We start from the raw sequence: 17,413 nt of genomic DNA, 5'->3' as shown, positions 1-17,413 counted from the left end.
TTAAATGTCTGGATTAGGCATTTAGCCTTATCTGCAGGATTTAATTTTTTCAAACTTTTTGGGAAGTCAAACATTTTGTGAAACAGAAACTTGATTAACAATTTTTCTTTAACAAATTTTTTTGACAGCAAATTTAGGGGTCATACACTTATTTATTATTTTCAGCAAATGATATAACAAATATTTTAGAGTAAGGTTTTGTAGTTTTACTATTATTGATTCATTTCTTTAATCTGATTTTTAAAAAATATCCGTTCTAACTAACAATATTGTATACCTATCATAGGGTTATTGGATTGTTAATTAAGGGATCACCCTCTAAATTACCTTGTTAAAAATATGTTGAACAGCATACTTATTGAGTTTTTGATTCAAGATTGTTGAAACACTATTTCAAAATTATTTGATTACAGAATCAATTGTGAATTGAAATCAATTATAATTCTTAATTAAGTATTGGTATGATGGGATTATTATCTAATTGATATTGCTTATTTTTTTAATGCAGCAATTCTATAATAGAAACTTTGAAATATTGATCTCAAACTGTTGAAATTCTTGAAGCTTTTTGTTTTAAACAGAATAATTTTGAAGTTGAAAATAGAATGCTAAATTATTCTTTTGTGTTAAAACAGGGTTGGGTTTTTGCCGTCAAAAACTGGTTTTTGACATGACAGTGGTAAAAACCGTGTTTTTACCGGTAAAAACTGTCAAAAACCTACTGTTTTCTTTAATTTGTGGCATATAGCGGACAATATATTATTTTCACTTAATTGCCTTTATAATGAATGTTGTAAACAATTGCTATTGATTTTGCAACTATATACATGTATTCTTATAGAAGAATATACATTCATACAGAAATATTGTAATATACTTATTGAAAATAGTGATACTTAACTTTTATCATTATAGCTTGATTTGCAAAGGATTAAAAATCTTGCACTTCTTAATTGTTAGACATAAACAAACAAACAAAAAATCTTGGAACTATTAATAAATTCAAGAACTAAAGAGAAGAATTTAAAATTTGGCATTTCTTAAATATTAGAAATAAGCTAATAAAAACTTTCAAAACTTGTAACTACTAACAAACTCTAAGTCAGGATTGGCTTGACATTCTTCAGTAATGTAATATGCCAAACAAAATGATGCTTGGAAATGTTGAAAATTTTGTTTAGTATCCTAATATTTTACTTCAAATAGTATGATTTGATATAATCATGTTGGGAAAATGCAAAAATCTGTTCTTAAATATCTTTTAGCAACTTTTTTTCTAACTTTATTGCCCAAAAATGAATTAATTTTAAATCATAAGCAGTTAAACTTAAATTAAAATGCAGTTTTCTCAAAACTATGGGTTTTTGACATTTTTGACAGAGGGGTTTTTGACATGACGGTAAAAACCATGGTAAAAACCGTCATGTGTCAAAAACTTGCCAACCCTGTGTTAAAATATTCCTTCACATAAGCAATAATTTGTGGCGCCCTTCAGATAAGCAATAATATGCATAATTTGTGGCTTGCCCTTTGCTCCATTTGTGGCTGCCCTTTAATAGTAGTCAGGTACATGTATACTGTTTTAAAAATGTGAGAAATGTTTGTACTTTCCTTCGTCCCCTATAATGTTTATATTTGTTGCTAGGTTGTATGAGCTTTATACAATTTATTACGTTTTAATTAGGTATTTTTTTTTTAAGGTTTATCTTCTAAATTTTAACGTGCGAATTTCACTTTTTGATGTACATAGTGCAATTTAATTTATCTGCAGGTTTCTTTTTTTCCCCTTTCCTACTCATTTTGCTCTGAATAGACTCGGGATGTATTTATATTAATAACTTTTGTTTCTTTCATGAATTCAGTCTTCCCCCACTGAACATTATAAGATGCCTCTATCATATTGGTTGTATAGTTTCAGATCATATATTCAGATGTTAAAAGTGGATAAATTAGTAAATGTTTATTAATTGTGTATAGATTACAGAAATGAAGTTTATCTTTATTTTACAGTATTTTATTTATTGCTAATATTTGTCCCAGCAGAATTTTTACATAACCTGAGCATGTTCTGTAATATAATTTTCAAGTCCTTCCAACATCCGATTTAAATAGAGCTATGGATATTATGTGTCTATCAAAATTTCAAACATTTTTAATTTTTTAAAGGTGATTCAAACAACCAAATCCACATGGAAGGTTACCAAGTGTCCAACCAGTGTATGGCACTGGTGAAAGATAACTGCCTTTTGCCCACCTTGGATGCTCCAGAATTAGGATATGTTCGAGAATCCAGCAACGAGCAATACGTCCCAGATGTTTTTTACAAGGTATTTCTTTCATAACAAATTCCTATTCTCCTGGCTTGAATCCTATTATAATGAACTGCTATAAATAATTGGTTCCCTACATCAAAATTCTTTGAAAATCCTTTTTCAGCATATGACAATAGTATTGTTGAAAATAGTAATTACGATGGTGCATTTTACAGTCGGACCTATTTATCTCGAATCTCACAGGAAAGGAAAAAATTTTAAGATAAAGAGGTTTCAAGTTATACAAGGACTTTAAAAAAATTAAATTTAATTACGAAATTCTATTAAAAGTGTTTTAATTGTTTTTGTTAAATACAGGCATTTCTGAAAATTAATTATGCCACATACAATTCACGTATCTATTTACATAAAAAAATTTTAACCTACGTTTAACATTGAAAAAAATTTTTAGAAGATTTTTGATGTCTAACCTTCTTTGTTTCGATTATGCTTTTAAGGTTAGAAAGAACAGCAAATCCCTCATAGACAACATTTTCCTGGGATTCAAAAATAGTTTGCAGGAGTTCTACACATTTTCCCACCCCTTTTGCATTCACTTTTGGTTCATCAATATAATCTTCAGCTTCTTCCTCTTCATCTGACATTATCTATGATTTCCGAATCTGTCAATGTTTTGCATGTTGCCAGGCAGTTGTCCACTTGAAAAAATCTTCAAAATTAATGTCAACATTAATTCCATTTTTATTGCATTCCATTCATGCAAATCTGGCACTGCATTTACAGCGCCAATAGTTTCTTCCTCTTTACTAATGCCTTCAACCTCTTATTCATCATTTTCACAGCTATTCATAAAACTAGCTTTTTAAAACCATTTTTAGATAGTTTTTAGAGACACATTTCTCCAGGTAAAACAGTATTTCTGATGGCGTATAATAACATCTTTATTTTTGGAAGACAAATTTTTTTCATCGATGACATCTACTAGTTTGCGTACCAACTATTTTCTATAGTTCAGTTTAAAACTCCTTATTATACTTTGAATCTATTGGTTGTAATTTTGAGGCAAAAATGAATTTCTATTCCTAGCTTTTTTATCTATGTAGAAAAACTTACCCCTGATGGTCACTCTGTCTTACTTATCAACCCCTCACTTACTGAGAGAATCATTGTAAGGAAGTGCATGGATAGTGATTGAAATTCCAAGAGACGCTCCCAACCTATTCATTCCTGTGGGTTCACGAAATTCATCTCTGTCTGCACGTTCTACTGATAAAGTTTTGACATTTGTGCTCCATTATTAGAAATTCGAGAAACTGAGGTTTTGAAAAAATAAAATTTTGACATTAACATGGAAAATACACTGATTTTAGACAATAAATGTAAGGAATTTTATAAATTTTGAGATATAGAGGTTTTCGAGATAAACAGGTTCAACTGTATATGTATATTTCTCTTATGTGGCACCTTAAACTCTGGTATTTTTCTATAGTCAACACTATAGTTGTAATGTATTTTGTTAAGTTCTCTTATTTAGTAAGGTAAGTTGTGTTAGAAAATAAGCTTTACGTTATGTCTTTATTTTAATTCATTTTCTTGGGTTGTCTTATGTAAAAGTTTAAGTAATATAGCATCATGAAAAGAAGATTAAAATGTGTACAATAAGATTTTAAAAGAAATGTTATAATTAGCATTTATCACAGTCATTACAAAATTCATTTAAAAAAAAAAACTTTTTTTTATGGGATATTACTATATTGTTTCTCCTTCAGACAAAAACAATAAAAATAAAAGCAAAAGCTTAAGGTTATATGAAATAGCCTCCTTAAAATACTCAAATGTAATGTTTTATCTCTTTAAGTAAATTTATACACAATTTTAATTTTATTATAGAAGAACAATGACAAAGTTAATAACTTAAATTTTTTGTTTTGAACAGAATCTATTACTTTTTTGGTTTCGCATTTTGCACCACTAAATAACTAAATAACAGAACACTAAATACATCATAAAGAAATAAAGAAGTCCTCAAAATAATATAAAAGTGAAAAAAATTTAGTCTAGTCTAAATTTAGTTGTTTGTTACTTTCTACCTCTGTGTAATCGACTGAGTATTGTTTTGGAATTCGAAAGCTTTTTAGAATGTTTTTTACTTTTCTTGAAGTAATCAATTTATAAGGTAAAATGTTTGTTTGGAAAATAAAAGTTCTTTCAAATTAACAAAAAAATCCTCTTATCAAACTCGGATTAGTATAAAAAAATTCTAAGTTAAAGCTGGTAGATCCCTTGCAGGTTTCGTTTGAATTATCAAAACTTTGAATTATAAGTGTTTGAGTAATAAAAGTTCTGTATTACTTTTTTTAAAATCTTCTATATTTATGTTGTCAACACTGAAATTTCTCGGTGATTCTGTTTTTAGATGAAAGATTCGTATGGGAATGAAATCACTCAATTAGCACGGCCACTTCCCATTGAGTACCTGTTAGTCGATGTTCCAGTCTCCTCTCCCAGTGAACCTCAATACACTTTCTTTGTAGATCCCTCAATTAAAGAATTCCCCGTTGAAAACCGCATGATAGAAAGCCACGTGCAGGTACTGTAGAATTATTATTGCCTTGTATTTTTATATTTGCAGTGATTTTTATAAGTAAACAGTTTTTTTTCCCTTTTTTTTTGTTTTGTTTTCCTAAATTGCTTTGAAAGTTCGAGGCTCGACATATACACTAATAACTGCTGTCTCAAATGAAATCATTATTTGGGAACTTATCTTTTTTCCTGAATTTGACTCTCAACAAAAAAAAATGACCTAATCTATAATGCACTTATATTTGAGAATAATAATTATTTTAATTAAATATGCCACAGCTAAAACAAATGCGCGTAATATAAATGAATGTGTATCTGTATGTCCTTAATACACTCCTAAACCATAGGAGTGATAGCAATGAAATTTGGCATATAGATAGTTCAAAGCACGAAGAAGGTCACTGTTGACATTAGGACGTTCTGCGACGAACTGTTCGAGGAGGGTGAGTGAAAAATGAAATGGAATTTTCTTATTGGTTAAATGTTAGCCATTGTATCAAATTTAAGTATAGTCATATCAATTTTTCAAATATTTTAAAGATAACACCAGTAAGCAAAATAAAGTTTATTGGTGTGTTTTAATTTTTAATTATTTTTTATTTGCTATGCCAGATAAATTCAATGAATAAGACACATGTCGACTACGTCACTAGATTAATATTTCTAAGGTTACCTTATACCGCATGCTTCTTTTATTTATAGTAATTCTTTTAAAATGAGTTGTATAAAAGTAAATAATTTAAAATTCACGTTAACTGACTTGAAAAAATTACTTATGTATTTAAAAACAAAATTAATGGAAAATTGGTACTAATTCAAGTACGAGAAAGGTAAAAAATCACCATACTCTTATTGAAGCCAATGATTCATTTAGGTAATATATGTATACTGAAATAAAAGAAATAAGCTTTGTACTAAAAGGTAAAATTAAAGGAGTAAAGGTACTCATCTGTTTAGGGGAACCATAAAAAATCCCTATAATATTGATGACAATGATGCTTAATTAATGTTGATAATATGTATTAATTGAAATAATAAAAAAAACTATCTACTGGGAGGCAAAGTTATTGGAGAAAAGATGCGTATTTGTTTTGGGATCATTATTCACCGTATCATTGTTGACACCAATACTTAAATACTATAGGTAATATGTATTAGTTGAAATAAAAAACAGTTATGTGCTAAAAAAACAAAGTGTATGGACGTGTTTTGCTCAACTTAATAACATAAAGCCACTGGGAAATACAACAATTAATGATAAATAAAAAAGTAAATAATTTTGCTTTATTAATTGAAGAGCTTAGTGGAAAAATCTTCTAAGAGGCTATAATCAGGTTAAGAAGAAAAGAACTGATCTTCAAATTGTTTTATTACCACTTTATTAGTAAGCTAGACTAATAAATCTTTGTCTTCTTTTATTTACCACTGCCTTGTGTAGAACGACTCAAACATACTTAAAACCAGTATTTATTAGTTAAGATTAAATTAAAAGCAAAAACAATTCTGTTACATTAAAGATACCAATACTGTTGCAACCACTTAATGTTATTTTCATTGATTCATGAATACCTCTAGTTCTATAGTTGCCTGGTTCTTTAATAAAACTCTTTCATTGTGTCTGTATATTCCTTTCAATTTTGAGTTTGACTTCAGAGTGTTTCTCAGTACTGATTTATTGATTCTTGTATTTTTATTCACCCCTGGCGAAGAATGGGTATTCAGCTAGTGTTTCATTAAAATAAATTTCAGTAGTGAAAAATATTACTTACCAACCTTATATTTGTGAGATAAGAGCACAGAGACATTGGTTCTTAACAATTGATTACATCGGGCATAAAAACCTTGAAATAAAGAAGAAAAAAAAACTGAAGTATATCGAAGTATCAAACCCTAATGTTTATATGTGCAGAGATTTTAATCATTTCAGGCTGTAGTGAATTTTTGTATGCTTTCTGTAAAAATATATTCTAGTGGTAGCTAAGTTAATGTTTTAATGTATTATTTTTTTATTTATTTGATAATATTTTCTTCATCACTACATATAAATGATTTTAAAGTTCATGTGTGACGCCTCTTTGTTCCAGCTGTTTTGTGGTGAGGATTTTAGAATACTGGCAAAATTACCAATTTAAAATAAATCATTTTAATAGTAGGCAAAGCATCAGAATACAATTGAAAACGATTTGATTTGCCTTAAATGTTTGGGTTTTTAAAGGAAAAAATCCATCATATGTGTATGATGTGGTAATTCCCATCATATGTGTTACAAGGAATAATTCAACAATTGTAACAAGCTATAATACTTTGTGAGATGTGTCCCACAAGATTTCATATTTCTTTAAGGGAAGAACTTATTATGATAATTATTGCATTTTTTGATCTAAAATTAGAACTAAAATGTCAGATGTGAATTACTAACTGCGAGAACAGGTTTTGTTTTGATTAATGAATCAAAATATAAACGAAGAAATTACTTAAATTTTAAAGAGTAAACATTTCTTGTAATATTGTTAACTAGATGCACCTGTAAAAACATATACTAATATTTTAGATTTTAAACTATTTTTGATAAGTAATATTTTTTATTGCAGGATTTCAATCAACTCTTCAAATATTTAAGGCAGTTTAAGCCAGATCAATTTCTTGAAGCTATGTCAGATTTTCACCTGCTGGGTTACATTGCAACAATGGAGGTTTTACCTCTTAAGGTGTGTTACCATCTATCTTTAGATATAAATGTATAAGATTTATTTTATTTATTTACTTTTTTTTCTTTATTCATTACCTATATGATTTTTTTTAAATAAATGTGTAGCATTAAATATTGTAGAACTAGAATACCTATCCCTGAATATGAATTATTTCATTATAATATCAGCCTGTTTATATTAAACGCAAACATTTTTGTATTTTTTTTTTCATTGTAGCAATGCCCAAAAAATATAGCTATACATCTGAGTAGTTATTATCTTTTGAATTATTTCACCTGTAACTGTTATACTTTAAGTTGTAACTGTATGTTCATAAATTGAAGATATTTATACTATTCTCTGTGTTATAGACAAGGCAAATCATGGTTATATGCTTCAAAAATGACTGAAAAGTATAAATACTCTGATTTCGAATATTAACCAATGGTAGGGATAAATACCTATTGATAAATAATCTACTGAAGTTATAGTTTGCCTACGCACATCTATATCCAAAAAGTGCTTGTGATTTTGTCAAAGTAAAAATAAGAAATTGTCCTAGAATATAAAAACAGAAAAATATTGAATGGTCTTAAAATAATGATTCCAAAATGAAGTATGTGAAACAAGAAATTAAAATGCGAAATAACCACAAAAATAGTTTTTTACATTTCTAGGGAATTTGGAAGAGTCAAGATAATTTTATCTATCCGGAAAATTTGTGGAACACTCAGGGAGTTTAACTGAAAGTTGAGGAAAATTAATTAATTCAAGTTTAAAATACCTGAAAGTTTATTCTATTTTTTTAAAAAAAGAAATATTATGAAAAATGTCATTTTAAGTGTTAATTATATGGTATAAACACTAATGCTATATATTAATGCTTTGTACTAACCATGTATTTTGTGTTTGAAAATAATGTATAGCAGAAATGTTAAATAAAAAAAAATTTAAAAATTCTATTAGCATTATCTAAGTAAAACCATCTTATCATTGACTATAAAAATCAGGGAAATTTAATAAAGTCAGCCTGAAAATATCTGGGTAAAGTCAGATAATTTTGTTAATTATATTGTATAAACACTTGTACTATATATTAATGCTTAGTACTAATCATGTATTATGTATTTAAAAATAAGATATAACTTAAATGTTAAATAAAAAAAATTTAAAAAAATCTATTTGCATTAACTAAATAAAACCATCTTATCATTGGCTATAAAAATCAGGGAAATGTAATAGTCTGTCTGAAAATATCAATCTAAAGTCAGAGAATTTTTTTACTTCTGAATGTTTGTTCCCACTTTGTTATGGTATATAACTCATCATAATATTACACAAGAGCAATTTACTCCGATACGATTTGATAGCGCTCCGGTAGCGCAAGCTCACCGCCTATTGGAAAGCTGAGAGTTTTAAGTCCTATTCGGGCAGCCGGCTGAACGACTGGCATGCGTACACAGCATAGTACGTATTTAATCTGTCATGGCTCGAAGTCCTTTTGTTGACTATGGAGTGGAAGCTCGGAGAGAGTCTATAGACAGGTCAAGTGTGGTCCAAATTCGCCTGAACATTATGTTTATTATGTGGCTATGGTCGTTAAGAGATAGTCCTAAAAATGGAGCTGGGTGCTTGACCAAGGTTAAGGCAAGCTATTCTATCTTAGAATTAATTATTACAAATTTTCTGTGTTTTATAATATTCTGTATCAATAAGATTTATTGGAAGCTTGCAGTGCACTCATTATGACTTTTTGTTTTAATCTTTGTAGGATGATCTGGGTGATCTATTGATAGCTATAAAAACTAAAGATAAGGAAAAAGCCAATGAATGGTCTAAGCGTGTGCCCTGGGCAACGGCCGAACAGCTACTGGACAGCCAAGGTTTGTATGATGATGACATTTCAAAACTTTTAATTGAAATTTGAAACGGGATTTAGAGATTTTTTTTTAAAACTAAAATGTTTGTTTCTGTAATTATTAAGAATTAGAGGCTAGACACATAGATTTGATGACAAATTTAGTTTGATAATAGTTACAAATTCAAATACGTCTTTCTTCTTGCCTTATCTTTTCATTTAAATTCTGTGTTTTTAAATGACACTAAATGATTTACAGTTCATCTATCTATTAGATGCTTTGAAAAATGTTGCAGTAATCGATATCATTGGAAGTCTAGAGGGGTCCATCTGATCACCAACAGCTTCCAATGTTTGTCAAGTTAGAGAATGATTGCTTCCCATTTATTATGTTTATGATGGCATGGTGTAGGAGTGAAGTTTCTGCTCTTCACCTACTCCAGTGAACAGAAATCTTCTCCACCCTATTTGGCAGATTATCAGCCTATCCTGAAGTTGTAACTGTAATAAATGCATATCATAAATTGATATGTTGTGATCATCAAGCATAAAAATGTCATAAATGGTGTACGACCCTTGTTGGCTCAGGGGATAGAGTGTTCTCTTTCCAATGAGGTGAACCGAGTTCGAATTCTGCAGACGTCTGGTCGATACGAATTCCGCATCAACCACTGCCCTGACGTAAAATATCCTCAGTGGTAGACGAATCAAGGGTTAGAGAGTACCCTTGCCGTCAGGCTAACCTTGGGAGGTTTTCTTGGCTTTCCTTCCCATGTAACACAAATGCGAGTTAGTTCTATCTAAAAGCCCTCCACAAAGACAAATATCTCCCAATACTTGATACCGGAGTTCTGTTGTCCTCTGGATTAGGTCCAAAATTGCAAGACTTCAGACTTGAACATTGGTAGTTGTATACCCAAAATTGGGTCGGCTGTTCGACGACGGTTGTGAAATATTAAATAAAATTAATGATGTACTAATATATTTAATGTTGAATTTAGAGTGGACCCGTATATATTCATGCTCGTTACTTTTATACATAATTTTCACCATATTTCTACCATTTTATTTCTGTTTATTTTCTAATGATATGTATTTATATGTGTATTGGTATACATTTGAGATGAACTATGCTCGATCTGATTTCAAAAATGGAATCACACTCGTTTTTTTAAAGAATCATAAAGCTCGTGGTAAAGTTTTCATATGGGTATTCAATAAAATCTGGAGAGTAAATAAATGGAATGAAATCTCAAAAAATTAGGAAAAAGTCTTTTCTTTTTTTTTCATGAGTTCTTTCGGTCATCTTGAATTAATTACTAGTTTAAATAATTCTTATCATAGCATGCATGTCTTATGTGTACTAAATCCATCGACCCTGTCTCAATTCATTTTATCCTGTCTCAAATTGATATCAAATGTTCTTTTCAGGTTCGGAAAACTCTTACAGTCCGATGGAAACGCCCACGTCGGCGGCCAACGCTGACAGTTCGTTATGGATCTGTCGTTTCTGTACTTTCCTCAACCAACCTCAGGCCACAGCTTGCGAGATGTGCAGTCTCCCACAGTGATATTACATAATATATTTGTATAAATATTTCACACACAGTTTGTAAAATAATAACTATAGAGACTTATCAGTGCCTCTCTCTTTAACTGGCAGTCTGGGAGGGTTTATTATTTAATTGTTTTCCACAAACTCTTCCTTTTTCTGTGTGGTGTTCCCTTTGTTTACTTTAAAAGAAGAAGAAAAAAGTGAGATAATTATGTTGTGTCAAGAAGCATTGTGGTTTAAGTCAAAGCAAGCAAGAATTATTACTGTTTTGGAAGTTATTACTTTTATACTTAAATTCAGTCCATGGAAAGAATTTTACTGTTTCATTTCAAAATAAAATTTTGAATAGTTTTTTTCGCGTTGTATAAAAATAAAACTTTTTTAAACATGCATTCATTGTTTCTTTTTGCAGTTCAGCCTGTTATCAAAAAATAATGAAGTGATTCCAATTTTTTTTCTTCTCTTTTTTAAATGATAACCTTTTAGCAGTGTTATTAAGAAAAAGAATACTTTCACTCTTTTTATTTTTAAGGATTAAAATTGAAGAATGAACTACAGAAATTAAATGTGTAAATTACAGTTATTTTAAAACATGGATTATTTTATAATAGACCTATTACTTTTATAAAAACCTCTAGAATTATTAATTAAATAATTAACTTAGATATTATTCCATATTTTCTTTAAAATTAAAAAGAAATTTACTAATGAATTATATTGCAGAAAAAGTTTTTCTGTATTTCCTCTCCTTCGATTTTCCCAAAATTCATGTCAAAATGAACACCTTCATGAAGCATGAAAGAAGGCTTGTCCTCCCCAAGAAAGTCTGTAAATGTCACCTTAACAAAGCTCTTAATTTTCTTTTTAAATTTTATATTATTACTGGGTTGCAAAACCACTTTCTGGAGTTGTTGTAGACAGTATTAAGGAATAACTATCAATTCCTTGAATTCAGGATACACCCTTTATTTGGCCCCTTTAACGAAGCTTACTTTAATGAGTTTAGAATTCATGGGAACATTGTTTTTGGCAACGATTTGAAGTCACCTTAAAGACGCTTTCTCTGAGTTAAACAGGAAAAGAATATTTTACTGTACGGATTTAACGTCTAACTAAGGACAATCCAATGTTAGAAATAGAGTGATACGAGGAAACAAATCCTTATCATTGGCGGCATAAAAAATAGTCCCGTGGATAAACTTGCAAAAGGAATGAATGTTCTTTTTAACGATGATGCTTGATTATCAGGTATCCCAATGGCTAAAAAAAATTAATGTTCCATATGAGGAAAACGGCTACTTGCGTCTGGGAAGCCGACGGAATGATCAGTTTTCTCTGTCTCAGCAGTGGCTGTTTTAATTAGTTTGTCTTTGACTTCGTTATCAATGCATCTACATTTACAGTTCGGAGAGCCTCCTCCTCAATGAAATGCTTGCAATATTCCTCTAACCATTCATCGCATTTTAATAATTTGTCCATGTTTTAACCCCTAACGTTTTACCTTTTTTGGGAGTTCCATTTTTTGCATACAGGATTCGTTGGATATCATTTATCATCATAACATTTTTGCGTTTTTACGTGCCATTGATATTTTTAACTGCATATAAGAGTTTTAACGCAATCCCAATTTTATTCAGTTCTACAAATATTTTACCCTATTCGTACCGTTTTACATAATTCGTTTATTAAATATTATGTCCATACATTTTGTCTGATTTTATTCACTTCTTTAGTACCATTTTATCAAATTGGATTTAACGACAATTAAAGTGTAACATGCATTTTAGTTTGGATCTATTTTATCATATTGTTTGGTGCAGCATGCCCTCCTTTGGACTTTGTGCCATTAAACACAAAAATGTTATGTTCAATTCGTTACTAATGACGCAGACGGGATTTATTGGAAATTGAATTGTGCCACGACTGTCAGTAAGGATCCAAATATCCGCACTACCCGTGAAGTGAAGAATAGCTTTTAACCCCTCGTGAATAACTATTAATATTCTTCTGAAGTCACATCTGGACAGAGAGAGCATGGGTGCCACTCTTCAGTCCTGGGGACTGTCTTGAGGGAAAATCAGTAGATTAAGTTTCATAAATTAACATCTTTTTTTTTCATTTGTTTTTAATATTAAAATTTCTGTTTTTCCTTAAAAATGTAACAAATGTTTTCTGTTGAATAAGAATTAAATTTTTAAGTAAACATTGTTAATTGTAATTATTGCAAAATGATCAAATCGTGATGTAGCTCAGAAATGAAAGTGAGATTGAACTTAAACACCTGCTTGCTTAAACAAAATTCATACTATTGTTGTATCTAAATTTTTCTTGTTTTATTTTCCCCCGATGTTTTGAAATGCCGACCAAAGTTAAATTGAGTTTTTTTTTTTTTTAAAAGAAAAGAAATTTTTGGAGATTGGACAATAAATAAATAATGATGGAGTGAAAAATTTGTAGAGGAATGTGTAGAAAAATGAGTGGTTTATTATTTAGTCCAAAAGATGTGCAAGGTTAGCTGTTATTTTTCTCCAGTTTGCTGTAAAAAATAACTTTATAAAATGATGGAGAAAAAAAAACTAGATAATTGATTTAATTTATAAGTCCTTATCATAGAAAGGTACATTTTGGAGTCATTAAGCTATAAATTTTTGAAAATTCAAATAAACAACTCTGAATTGTGAAAATTGATCAAAAAAATAAGTTCAGTCTCGAAATATTTTTAGAACTCAATAGAAAGACTTTCCATAAAAATGCTATTTCCAGACTAATTTAGCCTTCTTCTAATAGCATGATGCATTGTTCAGATAGATCTAACTTTACTCAAAGGATTCATTCATTTTATAAAAAAGTAAACTCAACTTTACATTATCAATTTTTTATGCTGATGAAGAGTGTTTATTTATGATTAACAACAAATCTTGTAATGTGAAGTTTTATAGTTTCACAACTATTGATCCGTCTCCATCATCTGATTTTAAAACGCACCCACTACAGTCAAAAATACTGTAATCATATCATAGATTTTTTTTTTAAACGATGTATAAAGGGATCCTTCACTGAATTAATTTTGTACCAAAATGTTGAGTGGCATATTCATTATGTTTTCGCTTTGAAGGTTTAAAATTATTTGATGACACAAATCTTAAACAAATTTTAATTAAATGTTAGTGTAAAGGAATAATGGATTTTGAGGCCTGAAATCAATCGGAAATAGTAACCCGGATGACGAATTTTAATTCCTAGCGACATCTGTGCTTAGCTTTTCCCGGTCAACCATCCATAAAATAAAAATAATAAATTTTTCTACAGCGTTGTGGCAGGCGAAGCAATTTAATTTATTAAAAAAAAATCAGATTTTTTTTTGCCCTTCAAATTTTAGTTTTAAGAATGCCGTTTTCAATATCTCCTTTTTTCGAGCGCGAAAATGTCATCCGCCGGCTCTGATAGAGGGTAGATTATTTCTTGCATTTCTTTTGTGAATACTTATTTATAATTTCAAAGTATTATTTCAGTGTAATGCTTTTTTTGATATCAATAAACCAAGCCTATATTTTTGATAACAGCAATTTTATATTGCAAATATTATTTACATTTTTCGTACTCAACCAAATTCATTACTATTAATAGTTAAAATAAATATCAAATTGATTCTAATAATAATAATCCAAAAACGCTACAAATATTGCACACTTTTGTACCAAGGTAAAAGTTTCTTGCTTTAAGTAATTTAAAGGGAATAAAATAAAGCATACTTCAAAATAAAATCAGACAAATTCTGTATTTATAACCGAATACAAAAATATTATTGAAATTAAATTTCTTTTAACTAAATTGTAAAATTAAAATAAATATGATTTTAAAATAACTAAAATATTTCTGGTTTTCTAATGGGACTAGTGCAAGTAGACAATCATAATGTTAAACAAAATCCAATAAAATTATTTTTTCTATTGCATCAACCAATGGTTGTAATATTACACCATTCATTTTTTAATTTCATTAATAAATTTCTTCTAATATGCATTCCCTGTATATGTTTGTCTTTGTAACGTTAATCACACCAACGTAACGTAAAGATACGTAGCATCTAAAATAAACGCGAGCATGCACACTTGCTTCAGTTGTACGAGAGGAAGCTAACGTATAAGGGCGAAATATCCCTAATGTTTAATATTTTTGAAGTATATTTCAACCCCTGTACGCTCGAGTAAATTCGAGGGCGGTAAACAGGCCAAACTGTGCTCACTCGAGATAATTTGAGCAACGTTGTATTTTAAGCTGCTGTAATTTTTCACACTCGAATATAATCGAGAATTGAAAATAACAACGTGTTTTTTAATATTAAGTGTATTTTTTTTTTCATAAAAAAATGAATTTTTTTGGCCGTTTTTTTTTTCAAACTGTCTGTGCGTTGAGGATTAAACTATTCTTCAATTAAACATTTTTAATCATTAAAAATAAATATGTGTCTATTCCTCTGAGATACACAATACTTTTACATTGAGTAGGCCGTTGAGGTTGAGAAATTTTTTTTAGGGCAGAGGTGAGGAGAAGGACACATTTGAATTAGGCAGTGATAAAGAAGGTCACATAAATTGATATAACTATAAAAACTCCGCAACATAAAGGCGAATACTGAGGGATGTGGGGTTGAAGGAGAAAAGTAGGTACTGTCTCTATCAGCAGCCACCGTCACGGTGTCTGGTGGATGGCAGCAACAGGGTTAGTGTATTTCAAATAGGTATGAGCCATGGCCAAAAATTAAGAACACAACAGAAGAATTCCTATTATTGGACATTTTCAAACTCAGAAGTGCGCAAGAATAATAATTATAGAATATGAAAGACTGATAAAACTGCAACACTACAACATTCTAATCCAATGCTCAATGGAGGGCAGCAAGTTATTCAATTCCATTGAATTCTAAATTGTTGCAATCCATATAATTAAATATTAATCAATATGAGAGCTAGAAGCCGTACAAGAAACTCAAGGTTACATGCGTCCTCAATGAAGCAGGTTCCCCGCCTCTAGCTTAGAGCATATCCAATATACGGTGCAAGACTGAAATAATTTTCAATTAATCAGAATTTAATATAGTTTTTGACGTTTGAAAAAAGATTTTATGATTTTTCCTTGAAATTGTACTGTATTATGAATATGGAATTAAAAAGAGTACAATGCATAAAACGAAAAACAAAAACGGATCACTCTAAATAATTTATCTAGGTAGTAACTTATCTATGTTCCAGGGGTGGATCTCAAATATTCTAATTAATTAGTGCTGCCGATCTTTAAAGTTGAAAAGTCGTACACAAAAACGTATTTTTTCTTCATAAATTTGCCTCTTTTTTTTTTTTTTTTTTTTTTTTTTTTTGTTTATTACGGATTTGGATTTTTGACTCCCAAAGTATAGGGAGTAGAGGTAATCTGGGAAATATGATCCCTATAGTTTCATTAGGAGAGCGATGCGAAGTTTGGACCCTTTAATGTTAATTTTATTTTTTGCGTATTTCAGCATATCCGCAGAAATTGTTAAGCAAATTGAAAAATTTTTGCACACAATTATAAAATTCGTTTATCCATAAACGATTCCATGCAAATAAAAAAAAATTTTTTTTTGTAAATATTTATTATTTTATTTAATGATAATAAAAAAAATATAATTGCAAGGTATAAATTTTCTTACATTATTTTAAATTTTTTTGCATAGCAAAGTACAAAATGTGAGCGAAATCGAAATAGTTGCAGAGAAATTTTTAAATGGAGTAAAAATTGCATACCTTATAATTCGAATTTTTTTTCTCTATTGTTTAATGGAAATTAATTTTTTGCACTGTATAATCTTTGGCTAAACTAACTTTATAATTGTGAGTAAAAATTTTTCAACTCGCTTAAAAAGTTCTTAGAGATATGGAAAAATAAGCAAAAACTAAAGTTAACATTATGAGGTCTAAACTTTGGATCGCTCTCCTGATCAAACTATGGGAACCATATTAATCAGATTGCGGCTACCCCTTATGTTTTGGGAATCAGAAATCAGAATCCACTGAAAAAAAAGCTGTGTTTATTCAGAGAAAGTACGTTTCTGTGTTTGATTCCTTAACTTAAAATATTATCAGCCCTAATTAATTATTATATTTGAAGTCTACCCCTCGAACCATTCTTAATTAAGATTCTCAATCTTGATTAAGATGGAGTCCTAGGACATGAAGATCCGATAAAGTTATTCATGTTTAATTCCATGAAAATTATTCAAGGTGGTCCCTTTTTTTTTTTTTTTTTGGCGCACTGTACATAGATACTTTTGCAACTCTTTCAATTTGAATTAACTTCTATTCTATTCAAATCAAAATTCTATTTGGATTAAGTATTGAAAAATTTTTTAATTGTTCCGAGCAATGGAGATTTCAAACGGTATTCTCCTTCGCATTTCCGAGTTTCTGCACTTAAT

The 17,413-nt window shown here is 29.5% G+C and overlaps 1 protein-coding gene across 1 annotated transcript in view; it reads left to right on the top strand.

Moving 5' to 3' along the window:
- Npl4 (nuclear protein localization 4) overlaps positions 1–11,349 on the top strand; it is a 29,081-nt gene extending 17,732 nt beyond the window's left edge. The window contains exons 11-15 of the mRNA XM_087163193.1: positions 2,167–2,327; positions 4,690–4,863; positions 7,448–7,564; positions 9,318–9,429; positions 10,836–11,349. Of these exons, the coding sequence (XP_087019319.1) occupies positions 2,167–2,327; positions 4,690–4,863; positions 7,448–7,564; positions 9,318–9,429; positions 10,836–10,975 (704 nt within the window). The 3' untranslated portion in view covers positions 10,976–11,349. The remainder of the gene's footprint in view (positions 1–2,166; positions 2,328–4,689; positions 4,864–7,447; positions 7,565–9,317; positions 9,430–10,835) is intronic.
- The last annotated feature ends 6,064 nt before the right edge of the window (positions 11,350–17,413 follow it).

The sequence above is a fragment of the Parasteatoda tepidariorum genome, chromosome 5 (genome assembly GCF_982258835.1).
Source record: "Parasteatoda tepidariorum strain Cologne lab strain chromosome 5, Ptep-v5.0, whole genome shotgun sequence".
Lineage (NCBI taxonomy): Eukaryota > Metazoa > Arthropoda > Arachnida > Araneae > Theridiidae > Parasteatoda > Parasteatoda tepidariorum.
Note: the sequence above shows the minus strand (reverse complement) of the source record. Positions and strands in the feature narration are given on the sequence as shown.